This window comes from Rattus norvegicus, chromosome 2 (genome assembly GCF_036323735.1).
Source record: "Rattus norvegicus strain BN/NHsdMcwi chromosome 2, GRCr8, whole genome shotgun sequence".
In the NCBI taxonomy this organism is placed as follows: Eukaryota; Metazoa; Chordata; class Mammalia; order Rodentia; family Muridae; genus Rattus; species Rattus norvegicus.
In genome coordinates this window covers 246,337,347-246,358,712 of record NC_086020.1, presented here as the reverse complement: position 1 = coordinate 246,358,712, position 21,366 = coordinate 246,337,347, and the positions used below count along the sequence as shown (strand labels likewise).

At 43.4% G+C, this 21,366-nt stretch overlaps 1 protein-coding gene across 4 annotated transcripts in view; it reads right to left on the bottom strand.

Moving 5' to 3' along the window:
* Erich3 (glutamate-rich 3) overlaps positions 1-21,366 on the bottom strand; it is a 102,236-nt gene that overhangs the window by 18,961 nt on the left and 61,909 nt on the right. For 3 of the 4 annotated variants that reach the window (XM_017591359.3, XM_039103891.2, XM_063282934.1), the window contains 4 exons: positions 19,970-20,156; positions 13,771-14,075; positions 13,462-13,509; positions 8,361-8,594 (listed from right to left, as the gene is read on the bottom strand). In XM_017591359.3, coding sequence (XP_017446848.1) covers positions 8,361-8,594; positions 13,462-13,509; positions 13,771-14,075; positions 19,970-20,156 — 774 coding nt within the window. The remainder of the gene's footprint in view (positions 1-8,360; positions 8,595-13,461; positions 13,510-13,770; positions 14,076-19,969; positions 20,157-21,366) is intronic. The other variant, XM_017591360.3, reaches the window with a different exon arrangement.

Here is a 21,366-nt window from a genome sequence, read left to right as displayed (position 1 = left end):
AAAAATGGAGGCCCAAGCTGAACTCCCAGATGGAGCCACAGATCGGTACTAGAAACATATAGTCGTCAAAACTGCCTTACACCTGAACCCAACAATGCTTCTGGAAGCTGCCAAGACTTAACACACATGTCGAGTCTATGTTAGGAAAAGGCGCTAAATAAAAGTCCCCACTTACATTACATTGTGTCAGACAAGAGAAACACAAAGTTAGCCTTTGCCTTCTCAAACAAGTGCTCTGAACTTATCATCGTTTTCATTAGGGACCAAGCATTAGGATAGACTCCATCAAGTGAGTCTCCAGGGCTTCCTAACTTCCCACTTGGCTTGCTGATTCGTCTATCACTATGGGACAGCTACACAGATGCCTGTGCTAGTTAACATGTAGCTACCGACGAAAACTAACTAAATAAAAACACCCGCCGTCCCTTTGTCTTCCCCCTGTCCCTCTGGCCAGCTCCCTAAGGTTCATTCTAAGTACAGTCATGGAGGCATACCAACACTCCCAAGGTGCAAGTGAGGCTCCTAGCAGGAAGACTCACTAGGGGCTGTTTCTTTAAACAGCAGGCTCTTTTAAGCACCATTCACTTCATCCCAATTCCCCAGGAGAGCCCTCTTCTGAATCATCGGCTCCCTGCTCTCCCTTCTACATCTGTACCTGACATCTCCCTGTAAAGAGCCCAGAATTCAAGGGGACAGACCTCTTGTCTTATTTGTGCCAGTCCAGAAACTTTGAGTCTACAACTCAGCAAGTCTTGTAAATGCTTCACACGATTTTAAAGAGGAACAACTCATACCTATTAGTGGTCCCATGGATGGCTCTGCTGATGCACTGCGAGCTGGGACATGATATTTAGCTGACTCAGGGACCCCAGAACTGCATGTACTTCCTGAATCTCTATCATCCCTACTCCAGGCTCTGGGAGTCGTTCACATGATGATAAAGAACGACTCCTTCTTTCTTTCTTTAGTAGCTTCTGTCAGGTATATTATCTTATTTCATAGACTGGCAACCCATTGTGGTTCAATTCTGAGTAAGGTCAGTAGAGAAAGAAGGGGAACTGAGAGGCTTCAAAGAGGCAAGTGAACCTGATGTCTGATGCACACTCAGTCCCCCTTTCAAATGTCTCCATCTCCTGGTGTAATTTACACTCACTTTCATCCCTTGTCCCCATTTCTGTACAGATCCTGGGGTAACACGGGGCTTAGAGAAGAAGCTTCAGGACCACACAATGGAATTTCCACCATGAATTGTATTTTTCTTTCTTAGAAATAAAACCATGGGTTATATAAAACGTTCATTTAAAGCTGTCTCGAGGACATATTTGAAAATGTCTGTCATTAGAATTCAAAGGCTATTACAGGCCTAGAGTAAAGCAGCAGCTTCCTGCCTGACTCCATCAGCCCCACAAGGCTCCCCCGCCCCCAGTCCTGTTGGTGAAAGACCCAGCTGTTGGTCTCCCTGTCCAGGAAAGGATGTGTCCTCCATGCCTGAGGCTTTGCCAAAGCGGACTGCATGTTCCCCACTGCTTCTGGTCCCTAGCACGATCGTTGCTTTCCCCAGGACATTCGATCATTCAATCCCCATCTCTCCTTTCTCTGTGTCATTAACAATATTGACTGGCTGCATGGGCTCACCCACCCATAAACCCTGAGAGCATCCCATGTGCCAGAAAACACTCTGCAAAGAGAAGAAGGCTGTGCCTTGGCTTCTGTATCAAGTGCATACTCTTGGGTGACCATCTACTGCCTCCCCTTTGCAGAAGAGATGGATAACTGCACCACTCATCGGGTGATGGTTCTTTTTCCTAGCAGTGCCATGGAGGCCTCTCAGAAAGGGTCGCTGCCTTCTTCGGTCTCCTCACCATCAGCACCTGCACCATCTGTCTTAAAGCAGTGACAAGAGCAACGCTGTGTTTTCAACAATCCCCACTCTCCAGTACGGAGCATGCTTTAAAATCCACCAGTTCTCATAGTCTTTGTTTTTACCTTGTTCTGCTTCTTGTTGTTGTTTGAGCTAGAATCTAAGATATCTTAATTTCGATGAAAACTTTATATCAAGCCCAAGGAGCCCAAGCCATTAAAGCCCGCAAATCTTTTCAACTGTAATACCAATGGCATTTCTCTAATTACTAAGTTTAAGAATTCAAAATGAAGAGCCTGCCTCACATGTGGCCCATACATATACAGCCACCAAACTAGATAAGATGGATGAAGCAAAGAAGTGCAGGCTGACAGGAACTAGATGTAGATCTCTCCTGAGAGACACAGCCAGAATACGGCAAATACATAGGCAAATGCCAACAGCAAACCACTGAACTGAGAATGGGACCCCCGTTGAAGGATTCAGAGAAAGGATTGAAAGAGCTGAAGGGGCTCGAGACCCCATATGTACAACAATGCCAAGCAGCCAGAGCTTCCAGGGACTAAGCCACTACCTAAAGACTATACATGGACTGACCCTGGACTCTGAACTCATAGGTAGCAATGAATATCCTAGTAAGAGCACCAGTGGAAGGGGAAGCCCTTGGTCCTATGAAGGCTGGACCCCCAGTGAACAGGATTCTTGGGGGAGGGCGGCAATGGGGGAAGGATTGGGAGGGAAACACCCATATAGAAGAGGAGGGGGAGGGGTTAGGGGGATGTTGACAAACCGAGAAAGGGAATAACATTTGAAATGTAAATAAGACATACCCAATTTAATAAAGATGGGGAAAAAAGAATTCAAAATGAAGTCTTTAAGAATGACACTCCTATTTTCTTCAATGCCTCCAGGACTTATGAATACATATATCCTACCATGACTCCTGTTTTATACTCATGAGTTTGTGAACTGTCAAAGCTCATACCAGGAATCAGGGCTCAGGTGAACTCTGCACAGACAATACCTAATGAGACAAGTAATTGATACTCAATGAACATTCTAGAACAGTGGTTCTTAACCTTCCTAATGCTGCAACCTTTTAATATACCTCGTGTTGTGGTGCGGCCCATAAAATTATTTTCATTGCTACTTCATAACTGTATATTTGCTATTGTTATGAATCATAATATGAAAATCTTACATGCAGCATATCATATGCACATGGGTGTTGCGACCTACATGTTGAGACCCACTGCTCTAGAATGAATAGAGACTTCAAAATGTAGAAATACAAATTAAACCAATATATGAGCCAATCACTTGTCCTAAGAGAGGGCATATGACCACCAAAAGGTAATTATTACTCACTGAAATACTTCAGCCCACCAGTGAGATAAATGTATAACTTATAAGGACATATTTGCTGACAGTACCACTACCACAGGAAGCAAGGGCTCCAGAGTGTGTAGACACCTCTACACTGTCTGATTGAACTTGCCAAGCTTCCTAGTGAATACAACACAGGGACTAGAACCACGTGGTTCTGCCTACACCTCCGCTCTGGTCAATCTTCCTTCCTTTGGAACTGTACTAAGTCAGAGCATTTCTACTTGTACCATATAGGTTCAGGAGTGTGGCAAAGCCAGGTACTGTGGCACATGCTTCTGTGCCCAGCATGTGGGAGCCTGAGACAGGAGGGTCTCAAGTTCCAGCCCGGCCTGAGAAACATAATGAGATCATGCCTCCAAAAAGTCAAAACTGTAGAGAAAAAATTCATTTGATGATATCTTGTGTAAACTAATCAATGGTGAATTTAACCTTTCTTTTCAATCTGTGACTTCCTACTCCAGCAACCACGTTATTAAGGAATGACTAACTGGCGGGAGAGATGGCTAAGCAGATAAAAGCGCTTGCTGTTCTTGCGGATGCTTTGAGTTTTGTTCCCAGCATCCACTTAGCAGTTTACAACTGACTATAGCTCCAGTTACAGGGCATTCAAAGACATTTCTGGTCTCCACAGGCACCAGTCAGGTACACCATGTAGACGAACACCCAAACACATAAAAACAAAACAAAACAAAACAAGTCAATAACTACACAAAAATTACACATAAAGTCTGTCTGTACGTCATGGATGATCTCCTTATGGCTCTTCCAGTTGTGAGCATGATACACTGCAAGCTCAGTACACGACAACATGCCAAATACAAGGTCAAGACTGAAGGGGACCTGGACATGTGCTTTTCTTCAAGTTCCTACATAGCCAAACCAATATGATCGAGACACAGTGTGAATGTATGAAACCCTCAAAAAACATATCCAAGTAAGAAAACCCAAAGCTAGAAGAACTCTTGATGCCAAGTAAACTGATTTTTTTGTGACGCTGAGACTTTTCAAGTCCAAGACATCCACTTCATCAGATTGAAAAATACACAAATGGACGCTTTCTTGGAAGACAAAGATGCTTCCAGTCTGGCTTTTTCAGTGGTCTGAGGACCAACACTGTCTGCCTCTTGATCCCTAGCCTCTCTTGGATGTCTCTCCCTTCTCTCTCATGAGGAATTACTTAGCCTTTACCTCTTCACAGGCATTACTACCCAAAGCCTGTGAAAAGTGTATTCCTAGTCACACAGCATTTTCCCATCAGAACTACAGCGTCCATCTTTGACAGTACATCTTCTGCTAGTAAATTAGTGTCCAGGGTTGCAAACACAAATGTGGAGAGGAGAGATGTCACTCCTTTTAAATGGCAGGAAGCTGCACACATCATTCTTGGAGCAGGGTCCTCTCTTCATCCTCTATTCTTCGTCTCTCATGGGCCCCAAAACCGTGTTCATCAAAGTGCATGAGTGCAATTGTTAGCTGGCAGTTTAAACAGGGCTGACTTGCCATGAGAGTGACAGTCTGGGCAATTGTTTGCCCCTGGGAACAGGTGCAGGCAGGATCAAATGAAACACATCCAAATACGAACAGCAAGCTTCTTAATCATGTCAATAAAAGGGATGGACGGGTGTCTGGGATTCGACGCCCAAGCTATGCTTCTCGCACGTGTGTAGGTGAAATGCTGTATTTCCCATGAAATCCACCATGATGCTATCATTTTTAGTAAATGCTATGTACTAAACTGGATAAAATCGCTAACTCTTAACACTTCCCATACTAACAGGCATAGTGTTGAGCATCACAAAAGAATGTGATTAAAATAAAGGGTCAGAAGGCAGGAGACCCCCCCCCTCCGGGAACTGGCAAGCAGTGAGATTATATTTCGGAGCACTGTCAAGATAGCAATGTGCGTGCACACCCTGGATGCAAATAAGCTTTTGAAAGGATACTTGGGTAATTCCTTGTTAAAATGAGAAGAGCTAATAGCTTATAAGCTCAATTCTACCTCTTAAGTTTTCCGCATTTGTGAAATGACTGAGACTATGACCATGCCTAAAACATTGCATATCTTGCCTCTATGTAGTAACAGGAATTCTACACAACTTTTTCAATTAATATTCTAAGAACCACATGTCGTGAACATTAATCAGCAATCACAAGAGTACTCAAAGTACTTTGGAAGTCATTTTACAGCAAAACCTCTGTGAGGAAAAAGCAAAAGGACACCCCATCTTGGCTTCCTTAGCACAGTTTTGTTTGCTATTAGTTTGGCTAATTTGATGAAGAAAACTTAATACAAGGGAATGTCTGAAAACCGACCTACTGACAGGGTTTACAGGCTTAGCTTGGGCACCGCAGTGAGCAGAATCACTACGAGGAGACCTTACACGGCTTAGGAATGAAGAGGAACCTTTATACATGGAGACGAAGGTCAACCTAGTAAAATTTAGAAACTGGTCGTTTTTCATCTCTCTTTTGTAGAAACAAAACAGGCTAAACAAGAAAACAGAGGTAGAGGTAGCACAATTTCAAAACACCTCTGAGCTATAGAGGCCCCCAAAAGAAAAATTCTTTTCATTGGGTTGAAAGGTTGTCTGAGTTTTAGGTACATGGCTATTTTTGGATTTTGAAAATGTATGTTTTCTACAAAGTACAGGTCTTGAGGTTTGCTTATAATTGGAACTGAACTGCAGTTCTTTCTGGCTATGTACCGGCTTTGGGATTATTTAATTTCACTATTTGCAAGCTTATGTATTGTGAAATGTAGATAAAGGAGAATGTAATTGCTTTTAAGGTTGTTTGAGGTAAATGAGGGAATTCACGCAGCATATTTAGTGTGGGGATCAACACAACAAAGAGTCCTAATAAACAGGAGTCAGCTCACAAGCTATGGCACTGCCTCGGTGGGATGACTTTCCAGTCAATGACAGGCAGGCAGCAGTTGGCATCAAAGTTTCCCATCCCTCAGTTACTCAGTAATCATGGTGCAAAGGCTCAAAGCTTTCCCTGTGTGGAAAAGACAAGCACTTCCTGTATCCTTCTCCTTGTGAAAAAAATATAATATATATAGTATTAGGAAGGTTGATGTGACCTCCAGAAAGCACAAAACTCAGACAAATGGATAGCCAAAGACCTCACGGAATCTCCATGTTGTCAGCAGCTTCACAATCTCCCACTCTTACAGCAGGCACAGACACCCAGGCCACTCGTGTTCCCAGCCACTTATATTTATATCCAAACACATTTTTAAATCAGTTTATCAATAAATTGTCCATGGACAATTTCTTTAAAAATACCGACTGAGGCAAATCCTTTTCTATAAGGTGACACCTCTTTTTTCTACTGAATCATTTAGTTTTGTGTCATAACAAACTGTAATGTAGACTCTAGTAGGTGTGTTCAAACTGAGAAGAGACCTCACCTGTTACATGTATTTAGTGTAAGAAATATAACGTGTGGATAGCAAGTTATAGAACATTTCAATACATTAAAATACTATAATGTTTGACATTGTGATAACTATGAATGCTGATCTTGTTATATACTGAGTTAACTTCATTCTGATTTTTAAAGTTATATTTCATTTACTCCCCACCTAGCCATTGAAGAGTTTAGTATGAAATACGTTGTTCACATACTCGTGGACCCATTTTGGCTTTGAAACAAAACCATTTTCTCTTTTACTCCCCATAGAATCTGCTGGGTTCACCTTAAATACATGTACATTAAACATTAGAACAAGTTTTCTTAAATTGTAGTTTGAAGAAAGTAGAATTATAAGCTAAATATTTACCCAGAACCAAATTGATTACTTAATTCTGTTTAAACCATCTTAATAATTCCTAGATTCAAAACTAGCTAATTTTATATAGAAAATAATTTGGAATAAAAGGAATTTTTTGTAAAAGTCGGCAACTTAAAAAGTTGCCAAATTTGACCTAATTCTCAAGTTACAAATTTCGGAGCCATGCAGACTTAAGTACGTAAGAATCATTATTATTATTGATAGAAGGCAAGAGGTACGGAGAGAAATCTTCAGCCAAAAGCCACAAATCATAAACCAAATATTTGTATCTAACAAAATAGAAAACGTTTCACTGGACAGACAGACATAAGGAAATTACAGTCTTTTTAAGAGTCTTTTCCTACCTGAAACGAGATGTATGTTTCCTTTGAACACTTACAGTTGTTTTAAGCTGAGAGATTTCTAAAGAAGCCACAGACCCTTCTATGAACTTAGTAGGTCTACATCCTCTGTTCAAGAAATGAACAGAGATAAGTAGCCCACAGCGATTAGAACCCATTTAGCAAACAGAAGCTGCTGGCCTTGGGTTAGGGGCTCAAGTGCAGGAGCCTCTTTCTCCACCCTCAGAGCTGACACTGCCATTCTTACTGTCACAAGGAAATGACAGGCACCCTACTGATACAGCCTGCCAGTCACAATGTCCCACAGGGACTTCAGGGTAGCCAGAGAAATCAGCACAGGCAGCACATCCAGTACACACTAATGGGCTGAAAAGTTGTCCTTCCTCCTGCTGCCTGAGCCGGGAATCAGGGTCAGTCTGGTTACCCATCAATCATATTACACAGGACCTCTGGGAACTGTGAGGGGACCCACACTCAGAACCCTTCCCACTCTGCAGACTGTTTCTCGGTGGCTTTAGTAACTCTTCCAATAAATCTGTTACCCAAAACCTGCCTCAGTATCTTTCTGGAATACCACCCAAGCCCTTACAGCAGCTATGTTATATGTGGGCATGTGTGTGCGCGCATGTGTGTGCGTGTGCGTGTGCATGTGCGTGTGCCTGTGCCTGTGTGGGTGGGAGGGTGCGGGTGTGTGTGTGTTGTGTGTGTGTGTGTGTGTGTACTGAAATATTTTGAGATAAAAGAATGGAGTAACTTTTTAACTAGACAGAACACAAGTCCAGCACAAGCCTAATCTGACTTCTTGCCAAAGTTCCCCAAACTAAGAAAAACAAACCAACTAAGAAACATCTCTGCAATTCAGAAATGCACCGAGGGGCAGCTGGCTGGGGCTCCTGGGTTAGGTCACACATCTCTGTCTTATTAAGGAAAGGTGAGTTCCTATCACACTGTGGCACACTCTGCAACCTGCCTTGTCTGTCATCCTCTTCGCTGTCTGAGCATCCAGTATCCTCGAAGTTCTCACTGTCACGGGCATCTAGTGCCTTCTCTGAAGAGGTTTCAAGCTCCTTTTCGGGGTTTAGATTATCTTTTTCACCTTCGGTGGGTGACTTGGTTCCTCTACTCATCTGGTCATCATCCTGGTCCTCTCCGTCCTCCTTCTCATCTTGTTTTAACTCATCTATTTCGAAATCTTCTTCGTAGTCTGAAAGAAGAAACTCCATGGTAACAATGCAAACAAGCCTGGGACCTTCAACTACTTCACTCTAATGGGAACTCGGGCTCCATTGTCCCCTGGTTCCTGGGTCTGTCTCTGCTGCTTTTTCACCCAATTTAGGGAACAGAGATGACTGTTAGTAAATGGCCAAAGACTGCAATCAGCTACACACAGCAGCACAAAAAGAAATGAAGCCCAAAATTGGCAAAGCTGGAAGCTAATAAAGGCTCATTTACAAGTGGACACCATTACCCACAGTGACCAAATGGAAAAGGGGAAGCTTTGTAGGAGAGAATAAATTAGAAGCAAATTAAAAATGAGAAAAACAGGATTACAATAATGGAAGTTAATCTGGAGACCCAGTGAGGTCACATTTCATATGAAGATTGTTCAAAATATTTGGATATCACTCTAATTAATAGTGAAGTGGAAAAACTCAATTAATCACATCCAAAGGACCTGAGAGATAGCCTGCAAATAGCACGTTGAGAGCCGAATGGACAAGGAGCAAAGCCCTAAAGATGACTTTAGAGCTAAGCCAGAAGACGAACCATGTAAAGTGTTCGTTTCTACAATGCACAAAATAATTACAACCCAAGAATAAAAACTCTACGAAATAGAACGTCGCTGTCACAGCCTCAAATTTACTTCATTCCCTACAGGGACAGAGCAAATTTGTACCAGGGAAAGCAAATTGTCACATCGTATAAACTCCAGCTGTCTCTCGTGGTTATAATTTTTCACCTTTCATATTTAATTGTTTCCTCTTAATTCACCACCCAAACTTAAAATCTCAAACTGACAGCAAACCAAAGACAGACAGCAAGAGGCTCTCATGCAGAACCAATTAAGCAAGTAAAAAAAAATCATCCTCAAGTTAAAAGATAGAAGGAAATAAAGGTTTCCCGATGTTTATGTGTTTTAGCTCCTAGACACTTCGACTCTTCTGGTGGTGGGGACTCCTGGGTAACGGACTTGAGAACTGCCCATCCTCTGCAGTCAAAGAAAGTTACTTTTGAAATGAGTGCCCTATGCCCAGAAAATGTCTCCTTTGTGAAAACAAGAGTGAGGTAAAAAATAAGAACAAAGTGGACACAACAAGATGGCCAGCGTGAGGTCTCCACACGTCGGGGAAACAACACCATAGAAAAAACAGTAGGGTGAGGAATTTAGCTCACGTTTCAACACACAGAGTAAATGGTAAGAAAGTAAGGAGACTCAGATTCAAACATTGCTGGGCAGGTTACAGGGAAATTTCTCTTTATATGATTTTATTTATGTGTGTGTAATGTTGTGTGTCACATGTGTGTATCTTGTTGTGTGTGTCACATCTGTGTGTCATTTCAGTGTGATTCACATGTGTGTTTCATGTTGTGTGTGTCACATGTGTAAATCATGTTGTATGTTACATCTGTGTCATGTTGTGTGTCACGTGTGTGTCATTTCATGAGAGATTCACACGAGTGTCATGTTGTGTGTGTCACATGTGTAAATCATTTTTGTGTTATGCATGTGTCATGTTGTATGTGTCATGTTGTATGTGTCATATGTGTATGTTATGTTGTGTGTGTCATATGCAGGTGTCTACAGAAGCCATAGATGGCATTAGATCCTCTGCAGTTGGACTTAAGTTGTTGTGAGCCACCAGTGTAGGTGCTGGGAACTGAACCTGGGTACCATGGAAGAGCAGTCCGCACTCTTACCAGCTGGACCATCACTCCAGCCCCCAGGGCAATTTCATAACTGCTCACTAATAAGCTTTAACTCAAAAATCTCTATGTAAAAGGGTATAAGACTTCATCAAAAGACATGATGGTAGTATAACTCCAGCCACCAAGGAATCTCCCGTCTTTGTTGAGGGAATGTGATTTAGGTAAACTGTGCACTCGCTGTCTGCAGCAATCTCGGTTGTTACTTCTGATGCGTGAGTGTTCACACTGTGGTCTGGTTAGTTAGGATTCATCATTAATTAGTGAAATGACATCAAGCGCAGCTCCTACTTTACCCATGGTTTAGCTGTGCTTGCCTTCCATCTCCCATGCTCAAATACAGTCTGAAAATAATACATGGAAATTCCTAGAAATCAAACTGTAATTTAAAAATAACTATTACGAGAGAATCCATCCACCCTCTGGAGGCTGAACTTGGGGTATTGTGAGTGCTAGGTAAGGTTTGTACCAACCACTGAGCTAGACCCCAGCTCTGCCCTCACCATGTTTTCTCATAATTATTCTATTGTAGGAGCCATTGCTATTAAGCATCTGTGCCTAATTCATGAACTACATTTTGTTATGCGAATGTATGTATGTTTAAAAATGTGTACAGGATTTGGCATGAATCACATCTGTGACTCTGACATTGTAAACATTGGTAGAATACTTTGGGACAAAGCTCAAAAGAAAAAGAGTAAACCTAAGTGAAATGGTATCAAAGAAATACTAGAGGTCAGATGAGAGAGAGAGAGAGAGAGAGAGAGAGAGAGCGAGCGTTATATAGCTGGCACACAAGTGTGATGTGTGCATGTATGTACATGTGCATATGTGTGGGCATGTGTGTAGGTATATGTATGTCTCTGCACACATGTGTGTGCATTGGGTGGCTGTGCATATGTGTGTGCAGGTGTGTATGTATATGTGTCTGTAGTGTGCACATGTGTGTGGCTGTTCACACATGTACGTGGTGTAGGTGTGCACATGTGTGGGTACATGTGTGTCTGTACACATATGTGTGTGAATGTGTTTAGTGCTTGCACCTGTATGTGGACAGCAGGTATCCTGTGCTCGCTCGCTCTCTCTCTCTCGCTCTCTCTCTCTCTCTCTCTCTCTTTCTCCCTCATCACCCCTTCTCACTCTTCATCTTCATCCTTTGAGGCAGGGTCTCTCACTGAACCTGCTAGCAGCTGGCTAGGATTCAAGAATTTTGCTGGCTGCACCCTTCCACAGTGCTGGGGTAACAGGTACATGTGACTCTACCCAGTTTTCACATGGGTCCTGGCAGTTTGACCCCTGGTCCTCATGCTTGCATAGCAACTGCTCTTACCCACTGAACCATCATCTCTCCCGCCCCATATACGTACTATTTGGCATTATACAATATTAGTCACAAGATAAGCCTGACAGAACATGTAATGTAATAAGTGTAATGTAATAATTCCATCCATAGCAGTAAATAGTAGTGAAATATGAGGGTTTGGGGATCAGGTGTCACATGTCCTCTCAGATAGAACGTTCCTCAGCTATGTGACACTGGGCAATTTAACTTCTTTAAGCTTCAGCTTCTTCATCCATAACCTGACTAGCACAAAGCTGTGGTATTAGAAACAGCAATACTAAACTCAACCCGTGAGCTATAGGTCATCGGGAACATGAGTCAGCACTAACAGTTGTCATGGGGTAGTGGAGGGACTGGTCTTAAGCAGCACAAATCACATTAAAGTGCCGTCATTTGGGAGCAATGCAAGTCACTGGGTGGGGGGTTCTCAATTTAAACCAGAGCAACACAGTAGCCACAATCAGGACAGGGACATAAAAGGGATATCCAGGGAAAACAGAAACAGCTTTGCATCCTATTTTCAACAGAGTTCTACGTTTCCCTTCAAAATATAAAAATTCGACCCCGTCAGAGCAATGTGCTGACCTCTCATCACACCAAGGAGAGCTCAGTCCTCCATCAGTCACCAGCCTTCCATTTTCATTGGGGCACAGGAAGAGCCATCTTTGTGTCACCTACTTTTGGCTTAAATGGGAATGACCTGGTGGTATGTGTTTGAGCAACCTTCCTTTAATAGGGTCTGCTCTGCCATCCCGAGTTCTTCTAGATCATTCAGTTAGATTGTTTTTCCTGGTCTGACTTAAGAGGAGGGGCACTGGGTGAACAGATATGGAGCATCACATCTGCTAGAATCTTTTCTAACCCAGCTCCGGCTATGTGATCAGCCAAGGTCCCGCAGAGCGCCATGACTTGCCACCAGTTCTCCCGGGAAAACAAGGGAAAGGGATGACGTCTCCCATTGCCCTCCTTCTCAAGCCCCAAGTCTTGCACTAAGCAGTTCTATGCCAACCCCGAGGCAATGCCTGATTTCTGAAAATTCCCCATCCAGAGGAGGAAGAGAGCTAGGAAGGACTGTAGACAAAAGTGAGCAGGGTGCCGGAGTGATGAGTGAAATCTGTTCAAATAGCAACCATGTTATCTCTGTCATCAACACACGAGACCTAGAACGCTGGCCCTTTCTCCAGGATTTTTGCAACCCTCCTGCAGCAACATGATGTAAGGAAGAGGATCCTAAAGCCAGAGCTTCCACAGAGAATGAAAACCTGTACTGCTCCTCTAATCCAGCCTTTACGTTCAAGAGGTAAGGGGACCCCTCCCCCACAAGTGGTCTCGTAATACCTGGGAACATGGGTACACAGTGAACGATTCAATAGTCTGGGAGGAGATCCACATGGGTATGGATCTCAATTCTGTTGTGCTGTCTGCGCATGAGAGAGACCCGTTTACAACTGTGAAATGAAAAGAGCGGCATGCTTCCACATAGGTGAGAGGGAGTGGAGGGAGTGGAAAAAGTGTCTGGCAACACGCACTGCTCTGAGCCTATGGTATTATTCCTGTTGCTACCACTTTAGCTTTCACTGTGCAGGTGTGTGAGCGTATGTGTCTCGGCGTGCTTGTGTCTGTGTAGAGAAAAGAGTTATGAAAGGGAGAAGGAGGGGCGGAGAGGGAGGGGAGAGAGGGAGAAAAAGGAAGGGAAAACGTGATAAGCAGTCTCTAGGACTTCTAACTGAATATAAGCTCCTGTTAGGATGTGATGTCCTAGCTCCAAATACTAGGACATATATTGGACATATATTGTACTTACCAGCCCCAAAGTGGACAGTCAATGTACTCCTGCATTCGTGTCCAAAGACTAAATAAATAGGCAAAATTCTATTTAGTCAAATGATCTCTATGGGTGTGAACCCTGGCTCTAGTAAGCAGGACAGAAACTTCCTTATGTCTTCACACCTATAGTGCTTCCAAGGCCAGGACACCTCCCCTCAAAACACCACAGGACAAAATGAAGGGAGTGGGCCATGGCTGCCTACAGATCACAGCTAAGCTATAGTTCACATGCTACTATGACAGTTTAGGATGGCAGTAGAGGCAAGGGGCGTCCACCCTGGGTTACCGTATTTAACAGCGTTGTCCTGGTCCTCTTCCCAGACGCTATGCCCTATCCTGCCCTTCCATTCCATTTCCTCTATAGCCGTCCTCACTTCTTTGACCCCTAATTTTATTTCCTCAGCTGAAAATGCGGCTGAGACAGAGGACTCTTTCCTCTCCATCTCGTTCCTTTTCGATGGTGCATTCTCTCTGTCCTTCCTCAGTTTCCCCTGATTCTTCTTCAGTGACTCCTCCTTTTTCTCAGCAATCTTGTCCTTCTTAGGTTTCATTGAAGATGGTTTTCTGTCAAGGCCCATTGCAATAATGCACCTGTGAGAAGTAACAGCGTGAAGCCTTCATTAACGTGTGTAGTAGGTTGATGGAGTCATAAACTTTACAACTCATGTGGATCATAATAAAAATTATGAGAAATAAGCTACTTGTTTTCATAGACCAATTTAAAATAAGCCATTTTGTTCTTATTAATATGGAAATCTGGCATATGGGCCTATATTCTTAATTTTAAGCACGATAACAGATATTTTAAAAGCTCTCATCAATCAAAAACTATACCATCGAACTTTTTACAGGAATTACAGAATTGTAATATATATACAAACATAATTATATATAAATGTAATTTATACACACATAAATAAACACATAGGTAATGATCCAATATATTGATGGATGCTAGGTAGATAAATGATAGTTAGATAGATAGATAGATAGATAGATAGATAGATAGATAGATAGATAGACAGATGATAGATACACAGATATAGGATAGATAGACAGATGATAGATACATAGATAAATAGACAGACAAGATAGACAGGATATACAGGTCATCAGTTCTTAGCTATTATATAATTGAGGGGCTGGAGAGATGGCGCAGCACTTCAAAGAGCCTCCTGTTCTCACAGGACTAAAAGATGAGAGTTTGGTTCCTAGAATACAACTTGGTTGTCTTATAACCACCTGCAACTCTAGCTCCAAGGTGTTCAATAGTCTCTTCTGGCCTCTGTGGCACCTACACACATGTGGTAAACACACACACACACACACACACACACACACACACACACACGTACACATAAATAAAAGTATACATTAAACAGAGACATGTAAAAATAATCAGAAAAAAAGACGTTATTGCCTTTGCAATTCATTGCTCCAAGAACACATTAACAACTTGCATTTAAGGTCAATTCAACATGTTTTAGTAATTAGTTTTTATGAAAAAAAATCAACCATTGTTTTTTGTGCTTTTTAAGTACCTTGGGAGTCTGTGTGTGTGTGTGTGTTTTTTTTAAACAGAATTTCCATTATTGCTTTTGAAGAATGGCCTTTTGAAGCCCTTCCCTACAATCTTGTATGGATTCATTGGTGGTAAGCTTTTGTTCTTCAAAGCTAGAAACACTCTGCAGAAGTCATTGCACCTCGAATTTGGTGACCCACCCAGATGTTCTGAACACATTGTGTCTGTAGAGATCAGAGAAACCCTCAGCTGCTGTTTGCTACCTTCCTCCTGCCTTGGGACAGGGTCTCCTGTTGAACCTCTGTATACCAGGTAAGCTCCCATCGAGCCTCTGGAGAACTACTAGTCTACAACAGCCATCTCATCATGGGAGGAGAAGGGTACACAGTCATGTCCAGTTGGTAAGTTTCAGTTCCTAACGGAGGCCCTCATACCTGAGCAACCACTGAACCATCCCCTAGCCCACGATAATTTCTTAAGTGAAAGATTTTACTGAATTTTCAGTCATCTTGAGTCTTCAAGCAGCATGGAAATTGCTTAGTCTTTTTTTCCCCCAAAACAGATCATAACAAGAAGTGCCACATTCTATCACCTAACATTTTAGCATCTCCTTGGTGATAGAACTGAGAGAACCTGCACTCCAGCTAAAGACCAGGTCGTAGAACATGAGGGGATAGGAACCAAGATCTCACCCAAATTAAGCATGATAAGGTCTTTCCCATCACCATGATGTGCTTAGTGTGCGGTTTCCCCAGGATAACAATGTCACACATCGTCACAGGATGTCATCATTAGCCTTGCCTTCTGTGCAAACATCTCTTCCTTCATCAGTGGCAACCACAAACCTGAGGCCTAGAGCCTGTGATTTGTTGCTACCCTGAATGTATGCTGTGCTGTGTAAAGGCTTGGGGGACTCCCTGCTGAAAGCTCAGATGTTTTATAGCCCATCTGCTGAAGGGAATTGGACAAAGTGAGTAACATCTGGCTCCCTCATCACTGACTACCTCTTTCACTTCTCAGTGTAATTCAGCATGATGGTTCTGATTACTGAAGCTCAAATACATTACTGGAATATCTCAAGTCATCTAAGTGGGACAGAAGTCAAGTAAACAAGACTCCATGACCACTCATCCTTCCCCATTTCTACTACCATATGAGGACCTTTGCCTCACCTGTGACCAGGGGACAGCAAAGGCAACTGCCTCAAACATTCACTGACATGTTTGGAAGACGTGGTTTTGAAGCTAACATTTAAAAAAAATGTAACTATTCTCTAAGAACTGTAAGTAAATTACTTGAGAGTGAAGGGTTTCATTCTTTAATCTCATAACTCCTTTTATATTCTTGGAAAGGTGACAAGAATTAGCTCATAGGATTTCAGGGAAGGTAGGAAGCACTGAGTAGCAGAGCAAATGTCAACAGTCGCATGTTGCTGCTCTTGCCAAGTCCTCCAAAGAAAGTGCTTAGAGCTTAGTAGTCCAGTTTCTGATTGCACAACAACTCATTAAGAATAGTCTGTGCACTGGCTACTTCTCTGTTACTAAGATAGGAAAGGATGGGGAAGTCAATGTGGGGAAGAATGGGCAAATGTAGCAGTTATAGAGAAATGGAGTCCATCCAGGGAAGCAAGCTACCAGTCAAACACTGAGACCTCTCATCTCATCCACTCATAGGCCTCAGGGAGAACAGGAAGTGAGGCCAGGACATCAAGCCTCAGAGCTCTCCCAGTGTTGTACTTCCTCCAGGAGGCTCCTTTCCCTACAGGTTCAATTTCCTTCCCAAGCAGTGAAACCTACTGATAAATCAAGTGTTTAAATGCAGGAGCCCAACATTTCTCATTCAAGCACCCTGACTTCACATGGATGATTGAGTATAAAGCCGTTATCTTCTTGAGAGGTCAGTGGGAATCCCTGAAATGATTTTTCAATAGCACAACCAGAATATCTGAACTAGAAACAGAGCACCATCCTGCCTGTGCTAACCTGAGCATTACTGCGTGAGACGTCTCACTTGCCTACTCTCTGGATTCTGTTTCATACCTCTTCTCTTCTCTCAAACCTCCAATTCATCCTCAACATCAAGTAAGAAATTTATTTCCAATTCTAAGAAATAGTGCAAATAGCGCTTCCCACCAGCTACTGCCCACTGCACACCCACACTGCACACCCACAAGGTAGCACCACTGCACACTCTACAGCTAACATCCACTGCACACCCACAAGCTAACACCACTGCACACCTGCCAGCTAACACCACTGCACACCCACAAGCTAACACCACTGCACACCTGCCAGCTAACACCACTGCACACCCACAAGGTAGCACCACTGCACACTCTACAGCTAACATCCACTGCACACCCACAAGCTAACACCACTGCACACCTGCCAGCTAACACCACTGCACACCCACAAGCTAACACCACTGCACACCTGCCAGCTAACACCACTGCACACCCACAAGCTAGCACCACTGCACACCTGCCAGCTAACACCACTGCACACCCACAAGCTAACACCCACTGCACACCCACAAGCTAACACCACTGCACACCTGCCAGCTAACACCCACTGCACACCCACAAGATAACACCCACTGCACACCTGCCAGCTAACACCACTGCACACCTGCCAGCTAACACCACTGCACACCCACAAGCTAACACCACTGCACACCCACAAGCTAACACCCACTGCATACCTGCCAGCTAACACCACTGCACACCTGCCAGCTAACACCCACTGCACACCCACAAGCTAACACCACTGCACACCCACAAGCTAACACCACTGCACACCCACAAGCTAACACCCACTGCACACCTGCCAGCTAACACCACTGCACACCCACAAGCTAACACCACTGCACACCCACCAGGTAGCACCCACTGCACACCCACCAGCTAGCACCCACTGCACACCCACAAGCTAGCACTCACTGCACATTCTATAGCTAAAACTCATTACATACCCACCATCTAATGCCCACTGCACAACCAGCTCTTCTTTTCTCAAAACTGAAAGTTCTACTTGAATTCTTTATCCCAGTTTCTCAAATCTACTAAAGTAAACTCTAACAACTTCCTTCTTTATATATCGAAGTTTGTCCCATGATTCAGTGTTATCTGCTAGCATGAGTTAATAGCATAATACTGCCTCTTGAAAACCAAGAGGCCCTTCAAGCCATACACTGTCCAAACAACCATACAGTTATCAAAATTCCAGTAAAAGATTTTCAGTATCATCAGTTCACTCATTCCTCTGGAAGGCCACTGTGGTCAAGTCCCTATTCCTGCCCTTGCTTGGATAGCAATTCAGACTGTCCACCCAAGGAGACTGATGAGCGTCTATGGTATCAGTGAGGCTCACGTTTGTGTGAGGACTTTTCCAGAGAGAACTGACTGAAGGGAAAGGACTTGGACACAGGCAGCACCATCCTAGCCGCTGGGGCCTGGTTTACCACATAATTCATTTCTGCTTCCTGACCATCAACACCCCTGCGCACTCCTGCTGCTAAGCCTCTTTGACCATGATGCCCTTCATGACCATGGGTGAAACTAACCCCTTCATCCCTCAGCTCTTCTCAGATATTTGCTCACTGTACTGTGAGAAGTTGAGGCACCGGTCTTCATTGTACTCATACATAGCCTGTCCACGCATTTGCCTCAGTAAATCACTGCCAAAGTCTTCAAACGTTTATTTCTAAGATAATCCTCCCTCGGGGTTCCCTTTCAAAGATTGGCTTTCCTTCTCTAGGGACTCTTCCTCCATGAGACCCTGAAGAGGAACTGTAGGAAGCTTGTTTGTCTGGAGTTCTCAATGTCTTAAGAAAGTCCCCCCATCTCATGATTTCCTGCCATCACTATACAAAATATTCTTGAATCCAAACAAGTCACCTCACCCAAGATTCTGAACCCAACTGGCTAGTCATCATGAATTCTATCATTTGAGTTATCTCACAGAAATCTAAACCTTCCTGTGTCCAAAACTAAACCTGTTCTTCTGCCCCTCCAAATGCATCTTCTACCATTAATCCTAAATGCATGTTGAACATACATCTTTCCGGTTGTGCAGGACAAACCTCTTTGGTCCTGAGTTTGGTTTCGTTTTTGGTGTGAGGAGGAGTGAAGCAGCAACTGGTCATGGGTTCTGTGAGCAGAGCAGAACTTGGGTGTCCACCTCTACATGTCCTCTTTGAGACAAGGTCTCTCAACTGAACTGCAAGCTCACTGTTTTAGAGGCTGGCTGGCTGGCTAACAAACTCTTGGGCTCTGCTTGTCTCTGCCTCCTAACGCTGGGATTCCAGACACATGAATCCATGTTTGACCTTTGTGTGTGTGCTGGGTCACTCATTTGCACAGCAAATACTCTTACCACTGGACCATCTTCTCGGGCCCTAGGACAAAAATGTCTGAGTTACCTTTGACTCTATTTTTCAAATGTAGGCCTGGATCCAACCCGTGCAGCCATATCAAAAATACACACACACACACACACACACACACACACACACACACACACACAAAGAAAGAGAAAAAGAGAGAGAGAGAGACAGAGACAGAGAGAAAGGGAGACAGAGACAGAGACAGAGAGAAAGGGAGACAGAGACAGAGACAGAGACAGAGGGGAGAGAGAAGGCAGAGGAGGAGGAAAAGGAAGGCACACTACATGGTTATGGGGTATTAGACTCGGGCCATTACCAAGAATAAGAAGAAAGAAATGATGAAAATTTGGTCCCTTTCCCCACAGAGATAGAAGTTAAGGCAGTGTAAGGTAAGAGAGACAGATGAGAAGCAAGACAGAATTCAAAGTTCCACCACGTTTATCTCGTCTATCTAAGGCATTGGGACTCTGGTTTACATCTTATAAGGTTGAATGTACTGATTAGTTTTCTCCAAGAACTGTGCAGAGAAAAGTATTTGTGAAGGAAAACACCCTCTTTAGCCAAGGGCGTGCTTTCATACCTGTAGCAAGGAGATGCCTTCTCCACACACACAAACCCGAAGTAGCCTCTCTTGCCTCCCAAGCGGGAGCTCCTGCGGTGCTTGAACTCACAGCAGGAGCTGATCCTGTTCACCTGAATCCCATTCAGATAGAAGGTGAGGCTGAAGGGGTAGCCGTGGTGACGCTTGGAGATAAACTGAAAGGTGTCTGGAATTCAAATACAGACATTCTTGAGCAGGACTGGCTTCATAAGCATGTCTTATTAACCACACTTTTTTCTTTCCTTTTCAAAAAGAATACATTATGCTACAGAAAATACTTTTTTGTCTGAAAACTTTTTCTAGTACTGAGGGTGGAAACCAGAATCTCACACGAACTGGACCATCACCGCACGACTTACCTCAGTTAGTCAAGTGTTTCCCTGTGAATGAAAGAGCCTAGACTGGACCCTCAGAAACTGTCTTATAACAAGAGCCAAGGGTACACAACACCTTCTGCCCTCCCACACACACACACACACACACACACACACACACACACACACTCATACACACTACAGGCCTTCACACACTATTACATTTCAACTGTACCATTGAGCAGTCTAATTATGATGCTTATATTGGTGAGAGTTATTTCAACTCCAAGCTGAGCTGATGGCCGTTTGCCTTTGAGAGTCTTTTTCTCCCTTCCTTCTTAAGCACGTTACCAAGAGATTAAGGATTGATGTTTGTGATGCAATCTTAATCATTCCAAACCTTTACAATTCTCTAATAAAGTCCCGCCCAAGAGATGCTCAACAGAGTGACCCAGACTTCTGCTTCACGTGACACTTCCAGGAGCCCTTCAGGAGGTTCCACATCTCTGCCATGCGCTTATCACCTATCACAGCTCTTAGTACAATCTGCTAAAATATGGTTGTACCAGGGGTTTCAAAATTTTAACATGCAATGGAACCATTTCGGGGACTTATTAAAGCCAGACTGCCGATCCTTTTCAAAGAGTATCTTGCTCCAAGGTGTTGTGGTAGAACTGAGGAAAAATTCTGTGCTTTTGTTTATTTTTGTTTGTTTGTTTTAACCGCACTTCTGGCTTCCAGCCGCTCTTGTTGCAGGGTCTCGCTCACACCTCAGAACCCCAGATGTTCAGATGTTTGCTGTGCAGCACATTTGTAAAACCGTGAGGCAATGCTAGTTTAGTGTCTTGTTTCCTTCACAGTGGTAGGAGGTCCCGGATAATCGATCAGTGAGTCATTATTTTAACCTCTTCCTGCTCAGTTCTTGAGTGTCCGCGAGGAGGCAACAGCGAGGTCTGGAAACTTTGTAAATCAAGTGCAACTTGTCTTTTAAGAATTAGACCTACTGGAAAAGTCTTATCCTGTCCATCTCAGTATCCAGGACGAGAGTTAAACTAAGGAAGA